The sequence below is a fragment of the Ammospiza caudacuta genome, chromosome 19, assembly GCF_027887145.1.
Source record: "Ammospiza caudacuta isolate bAmmCau1 chromosome 19, bAmmCau1.pri, whole genome shotgun sequence".
In the NCBI taxonomy this organism is placed as follows: domain Eukaryota; kingdom Metazoa; phylum Chordata; class Aves; order Passeriformes; family Passerellidae; genus Ammospiza; species Ammospiza caudacuta.
In genome coordinates this window covers 1,688,257-1,695,685 of record NC_080611.1, presented here as the reverse complement: position 1 = coordinate 1,695,685, position 7,429 = coordinate 1,688,257, and the positions used below count along the sequence as shown (strand labels likewise).

The 7,429-nt window shown below is 66.1% G+C and overlaps 1 protein-coding gene across 1 annotated transcript in view; it reads left to right on the top strand.

Annotated features, from left to right (window-relative positions):
- The first annotated feature begins 5,139 nt into the window (after positions 1 to 5,139).
- The window catches only part of USP43 (ubiquitin specific peptidase 43), a 10,266-nt gene continuing 7,976 nt past the window's right edge, over positions 5,140 to 7,429 (top strand). The window contains exons 1-3 of the mRNA XM_058817514.1: positions 5,140 to 5,166; positions 5,418 to 5,741; positions 6,744 to 6,884. Coding sequence (XP_058673497.1) covers positions 5,140 to 5,166; positions 5,418 to 5,741; positions 6,744 to 6,884 — 492 coding nt within the window. The remainder of the gene's footprint in view (positions 5,167 to 5,417; positions 5,742 to 6,743; positions 6,885 to 7,429) is intronic.

Sequence of the window (7,429 nt, the reverse complement as noted above, 5' to 3'; positions counted from 1 at the left end):
TCACTAAGGGAGCCTTCAGCCCAGGAATCCTCTCCTCCTCTGGAGCCCCTGGTGCTGTGAGCCACAAACCCTCCAGCAGGTTCCACAGGCTCTGCAGCGGTGCTGGGGATCCAGGGCCAGCCCTGGAATGTGGGACAGGCTGGAAAGCCTCTGTGCCTGTGTGGGGGAAAGAGCAGGGGCCTGTGAGCCACCCAGAGGTGCCAGGAGCTCTGGCACTGCAGCTCCCCTGGGGCAGAGTGTGGAGAAGGTCCAGGTTTGGAGATCAGGGCTCTGTTCTACCTCAGCAGAGCCATGCTGTCCCCATGGGTCACCCAAACCTGTCACTGCAGGAGGGGGAGAACCACCTGTAGAGCCAGAGTCCTGTGTTGGTGTGGCTGCTCCCAGAGCCACATTCCTACAGGAAACAGAGGCCATTCCCTCCCAGGCTGCTGCTCTGGGTGCCTCTGTCACCTTTCAGGCTTGTGCTCAGCTTGGCAGGTCCTGTTCCCCTATCCCTCCCATAATATCCCTGTTCCTCCCATCATATCCCTGTCCCATCTGGCACATCCCTGTGGGCACATCCCTGTCCCTGAGGGCACACCCCTGTCCCTCCTGGTACACCCCTGTCCCTCCTGGCACACCCCTGTCCTTCCCTGCACACCCCTGTCCCTGCGGACACATCCCTGTCCCTCCTGGCACACCCCTGTCCCTGCGGGCACACCCCTGTCCCTGCGGGCACACCCCTGTCCCTCCTGGCACACCCCTGTCCCTCCCGGCACACCCCTGTCCCTGCGGGCACACCCCTGTTCCTCCCGGCACACCCCTGTCCCTGCGGACACATCACTGTCCCTCCTGGCACAACCCTGTCCCTCCTGGCACACCCCTGTCCCTGAGGGCACACCCCTGTCCCTCCCAGCACATCCCTGTCCCTCCCGGCACACCCCTGTCCCTGCGGGCACACCCCTGTCCCTCCCGGCACACCCCTGTCCCTGCGGGCACACCCCTGTCCCTCCTGGCACACCCCTGTCCCTCCTGGCACACCCCTGTCCCTGCGGACACATCACTGTCCCTCCTGGCACAACCCTGTCCCTCCTGGCACACCCCTGTCCCTGCGGGCACACCCCTGTCCCTCCTAGCACACCCCTGTCCCTGCGGGCACATCCCTGTCCTTCCCTGCACACCCCTGTCCCTCCTGGCACACCCCTGTCCCTGCGGGCACAACCCTGTCCCTCCTGGCACACCCCTGTCCCTGCGGGCACACCCCTGTCCCTCCTAGCACACCCCTGTCCCTGCGGGCACATCCCTGTCCTTCCCTGCACACCCCTGTCCCTCCTGGCACACCCCTGTCCCTCCTGGCACACCCCTGTCCCTGCGGGCACACCCCTGTCCCTCCCGGCACATCCCTCCCACCGCTCTCACCTCTGCACGGTGCTCATTTACCCCTGGGACACCCCCGGGGTGAGGTTTCCGAGCCCCCCCCGCCCCGCTGAGCCCCCCCGAGCCCGGGGCAGTGTCCAGGCACAATCCCCGCTCAGTGCTGCTGGATCCCAGCTCGGCTCCTGCTGTGGGATCACAGTCCCAGCTCACACGATAATGGGTGGAAAGAGCCTGGAGACACCTGCTCAGTGAAGCACCAGCGATGGAGCAGATGCATCAAACCCGAGGGGAATTGCTATGAACAAAGTGCAGGAGCTCCTGCAGCCCGGGGTTATCTGCTGCTTTCTTTGGGAACCAGCGGAGCATGGCCAGCTCCATTCATCAGCCTGAGCCCTGCACAAGCAGCATTTCCCTGCCTCGGTGCTGTCCCTCCTCAGAGACTCCCAAAAAAGGCAGGCCCCATGCATCTTTCATGGGGCACGGAATAACTCACTCTGCTATCTATAATTCAATCCGAGCTGCAGAGGCTGGGGAGGGAAGCGGTCAAGGGGGGAGATTTCTGTGCCTTGGGCCCAAAAACAGCTGCAGGCAGGGAGGGGCAGGGATGGGCAGGGATGGGCAGGGAGGGGCAGGGAGGGGCAGGGAGGGGGCAGTGCCAGCCCGGGCCGCTCCCCCAGCCCCTCCCGGGCTCCCCCAGCTGCCCCCAGGCTCGGAGGGGACAGGGCTGTTGAAAGCACATTTCCACTCCACAGCACAGATGTTCCCAGCCCGTGCCAAGAGAGCGGGAGAGGCTCAAAGAAAGCAAACATTGTCCCAGGGCAGAGCACAACGAGCAGGGAGGAAGGTTTCTCTTTTTTTTTGCTGTTATTATTATCACAATGATTTGGCAGCATGGAAATGGATTTCTCTGGGGCCTGGGTCAGTCCAGCTCACATCTATTAGGGATTTTATCCTGAAATCCAAGTGCCTCCCTGGCACAGGGACTCCTGTCCATGCCCAGGGCTGTCCTGTCCCTGTGTCTCCCTAATCCAACCCAACCTCTCCGTGTTTTCATACCCATCCTGGCTGTCTGCTGTCCCGGGCAGTTCATGCCATAACAACAAGGAATTTTCCAGCACAGGGACCAAGCGTTTCCATCCTTTCCTGGTGTTTGACACTTGGATTTTGCCCACCCCACATTTGCTCTGAAGCCGAAGCAGGAAATGGCAGCTTGAGAGGCAGGAGCTGGAGAGAGGCAGGAGATCCCAAAAAAGGCATTTTAGGGAGAAAGTGCTGACGCAACCCAGCAGGGCCGGATGCTGCAGCGTTGATAAATATTTGATTCAGCCTGAATAGGAAGGCATCACGTTCAGAATGACCTGAAAAAGAGGGAAGATGACAAGTACAGTGCCACTGAAAGACAGATTCACACGGTGAGCATTCCTGAGGCTCACTCCGGTGTGCAAACTGCTTTGAATTGGAATGCACTGGAGTTACCTGTGGGAAAGGCACCTCTGCCTGCTCCAGGCTGGGGGGTAGGCACTGACATCCAGGGGATGCCTCTGCCTGTGCTTGGAAAGGCCCTGATTCAGTTTTCAGTCGTTGGCTGATGTGTGCTGTCAGAATTCCTGCGCTGACATCACAGGTGGCAGCTGGGGGGGCTGAGAGGACCCCAGGAAAAATGCTTTCACTACCCAAACTTCCTAATCCTGGCAGGACCGGGGTTTTGTGCATGACTGAGTTCACTCTCTCATTTTAAAGCCATTTCCCTTGGCTGTGTTTGTCAGCTCTCCCTTCCCATCCATCCCACCCTAACAAACACCAGGTTCTGACCCAGCCTGAGTTCAGCTCCTGCCTCTGGACTCTCCCCTCCCCTTGCTCTCCTTTAGGCTTTTCCTCACCTTCCTTGAGGAGTTGCTTTTTGTTTCTGGCTGCCTTGAGCTCGGCAGGAGCCCTGCCCGGGCTGCCTCTCCTCCCTGGCTCGCGTGGGATGCTCGGGGCTCCAGTGTGCATCCAAAAGCGGCCAGAGAGAAACAAGTGCTTTTCTCCTCAGTGAGCCGGGAGCTGCTCTAGATAAACCCATTCTTCCCACGCTGCATGAGGCACAACCGGCCCTTGTTAGAGAATTCAGCCAGGAAAGGCCCCGCAGCCCCACACGAGCGCTCTGGCAGATCCCAGTTCCCATCTTCTGGGTCTCCAGTGGGGTTTGCACTGGGGCGTGCTGCAGCAGGGCCAGAAGCCTGCCAGGCGTCCCAGGGAACACTCTGTGTATGGATTGACACCTTCGGATAGGAGCAGGGAGGAACATTTTATCCTTTGGCTTTGTAATGATGGATTTCACAGCTCTGGCCGGGAGGATGCTGAGAAATGAGCTCCAGCAGTGGATGCAGAGTCAGCCCAGGAGTCAAACCTTTGAGCCTGGGGGCTTTGTAGATGGAATTTCAGCTCAGCCCAGAGTGCGTGGGCCAGCGAGAGCTCCGGCAGTGCCAGCAGCTTTCCTCGGGCAGGCTGGGAGCTGGGAGCCCCCACGGCGCTGGTGGCGCTCTGGGGGCCAGGGGTTGCGCTGAGCCCCTGCCCTGCATCCCCAGCCCAGAGCAGCTCCCCGGGCACAGGGACCACCCCCGGCAGGGCCCATCCATCCCCATTCCCATCTGCCCCGGAGGAAAGGCTGAGTGCCCGGGATGGCCCCGGGGTGGCCCCGGGTGGGAGCCGCTGTCCCCACAAGGCGGCTGCTCCCTCGGGGGGCTGTGAGGGGCAGGGCTGACCCCAGCCGGGCTCTCAGGGGACAGGAGTGACCCCAGCCGGGCTCTCAGGGACATCCCGTGCCAACCAGGGCTGGCTGCGGGCGGGAGGAAACTCCGGCCGGACTCAATCCTCTCTCCTGTCTGGATCAGCAGCTCCTGAGCCCGGCGCCACTCGCGGCAGAGCCGTCCCTGGGGATCCACGGGCGGCTGATCCCGCTCCATCTGCTCAGCATCGGCAGCTGCATTTAGCCTGAGCTCACTCTCGGGCCAGCACACGGCCCTGTGCCCGATCCGTGTGCACCACACCGCTGCTGCCAGCCTGGCATCCCCCCGGGGAGGTCACTGTCCTGTCACCTCCCCGAGCTCACAGACCGGCCCAGGGACACTGCTCTGCGGGAGGAGGGACCGTGACACCCAGCAGCACCGCCTGGCCCTTCCTCTGCCACCCTGCCACGCCTCCCGAACCCCAAACCGACACCAGGGTGTGGTGCCAGACAGTGAAGGGTGGCAGGAGGTGGCCAAAGGCTCTGGACTCTGCCAGCCCTGGGTTGGAAACCCCCGTTTTGTGACTCCTCTGTGCACAGGAATTGTCACTATGTCCCCAAGGCTCAGTGTGGAGGGTGCGGAGGTGACCATGGTGCCACTATCAGCTCAGAGCGCCCAGCGGGAGCAGAACTGGGGCATCCCCGAGTGCCGCTGTGACACCCTGAGGCGATGCTCAGGGCAGCAGGGACGGGACTGCCGGGAAAGGGGACAGAGGGACGGCTCACTCGGCTGGCACCGGGCGGTGCCGGGGTGACGCTGGGGACACCGGGGCAGGGGGGGGCACGGCCGTCCGTGCCGCCGGCGGCACCTCCCCGCTCCCCCCGCCTCCGCTCCGCTCCGCTCCCTCTTCCTCCTCCTCCTCCTCCTCCTCCTCCTCCTCCTGCCGTCTCTCTCTCCAGAGCCAGCCCGGCCGGGGGAGGAGCCGGCCGCGCACAAAACCTCCCGCCCGGCCCCTCCGGGCCCCGCAGCGGCTCCGGCACCGGCGGCGCCCAGCGCCCAGCGCCCGCCCGGGGCCATGCGCGCCGCGGCGGGGCCGGGGCCGGCGGGGCCGGGGCAGGGGCAGGGCGGCCGCCCGGGGCCATGAGCGCGGCGGGGCCGGGGCCGGGGCAGGGCTGCGGCCCCGGGCGGCGGCGGCGGGCGGGGGCCGGCGGGGCGAGCCCGGCGGGGCGGCCGCGGGCGGGGGGCGGGCGGCGGCGGCGGGCGCTGCGCTCGCTGGGCTGCCTGGCCGGGCGGCTGCTCCGCACCTGGGCGCGCCTGGCCGGGGGCCGCGGGGGCCGCCGCGCCGCCCCCGAGGATGACGAGGGCGGGTTCCGGGGGGGCTCGCGGCGGCGGCTCGGCGGGGCGGCCCCGGCGGCGGCCCCGGGGGGCGAGGCGGGAGCGGGCGAGGCGGGAGCGGGAGGCGCGGAGCGGCCGCCGGGCGCGCAGGGGCTGCGGAACCACGGCAACACCTGCTTCATGAACGCCGTGGTGCAGTGCCTGAGCAACACGGCGCCGCTGGCCGAGCGCCTGGCGCTGGGCCGGTACCGCGCCCGCGGAGAGGTCACGCACCGCCTGGCGGCCCTGGTCCGGGCGCTCTGGACCCGCGAGTACACCCCGCAGCTCTCCGCCGAGTTCAAGGTACCGAGCGGCCCCCGCCCCGCGGCCCCGGCTCACCCCGGCCCCAGCGGCATCCCCAGCGGCACCGGCACAGCCGCTCACAGCACCGGCGAACCCCGCTCACAGCTTCCTCCAGCTCCCCCGAACCCACTGACACCATTTCTAACCCCCTGAACCCCCTGACACCCTTCCCAGTCCCCCGAACCCACTGACACCCTTCCTAACCACCCCCCAAACCCCTGCCACCCCTCCCAGCTCACATCAGCTGCTCCCCTGCCTCACCCTCCCAGTGGACCCTGCCTTGCCGGACACCCCCGGCCCTGTTGCTGTCACCTCCCTCTGGCCTGGCCCCTGTCCCCGGAGCCCCCGGGGTGGGTGAGCTGCCAGCCCGGCCGTGCCCAGAGCCCTGAGGCTGAGCTGGAGCCGGCGGGGATCACGGGGAAGGCAGGATGTTGTCCCAGGAGCCAAATTCAGTGGCCTCGGGCTCTGTCCCTGGGTGTGTCACACCTCTGCCAGTGTGCCAGGGGACAGGGTGTCAGGGGCATCCAGGGGACAGGGTGCCACGGGCACCGCAGCCCGGCCGGCCTGGCATCACAGCTCCCCGCGCTCAGGGACACGTGTCCCCTGCCCGAGTGACATTTCCTCCGTGCTGCCAAGAAACTGAACTTTGCAAAGTGCCCGGGGGAGTTCCCGGGCAGCCGAGCCCCGCCCTGGCATGGGCTACTCGGGGTTGGTGGCGTTGGAGCGCTCGGGGCAGGTGGGACCCGAGGGTCCCCATGGCTGAACCTGCCCATCTGGGCCTCATTGCGGTTTTCCCTGCGTCCCCTCCTGGCCGCTGGAAGCTGGGGCACCACAGAGCCTCTGTCTCTGTCCCCCCTACTCTGCTGGCCCCGGGGTGGCCGAGATGTCCCTGCAGAGGCAGGACAGGGCAGTGGCTGTTGCAGGGATGGAGCAGGGGTGGTTTTGGGGTGGGTGCTGAGCATGGACCCGTTGATCAGCGCCCGCCCCGCCCGTGTCCTGCAGAACATCGTCTCCAAGCACAGCTCGCAGTTCCGGGGCAATGCTCAGCACGACGCGCTCGAGTTCCTGCTCTGGCTGCTGGACCGAATGCACGAGGACCTGGGCGCCGCCTCCCCGGCCCAGCAGAGCCGCGGCCCCGCGCAGGTCGGTGCCCCCGGCTCGGGAGGGGCGTTCGGGCCCGGGCTGGGACCGGGGACGCCGGGATGCGGTGTCAGGCGGTGGATGGAGCTGGGCCCCGCCCCGGAGGGGACAGGGATGCTGTGGTTCGAGGTGGGAGCCGAGACTGGCAGGGGTTGGAGTGCTGGGAGAATGGAGGATGTCGGCAGGAGCCATCCAGCTGAGCATCCCGGCTCTGGGAGCATCCTGGTCCTTGGATGAGGAGGAGATGCAGCCCCCCCGTCTCTCCCTGCCTCCAGCTAAGCCCGCTGTAATTACAGCTCGGCGGCTTTGCTGCTGGCAAAATGAGTAATTAAGTCTTCCTCAATCCATCTGCGCTCAGGCATTGCCCTGGCCCTGGCCCTGGCCCTCCCTGCCTCCTCCTGCCGCCTCCTTCCCACTCCTTCCCTGCTCCTTCCCGGCTCCTTCCCCGCCTGCTGCTGCCCGCCGAGCGCCGCCTGTTGCAGGAGATGGATTTGAGCTGTTGCTGTTTGACCCGTGAGCTCAGCTCAGCACTGTGCTGTCCCCACTCT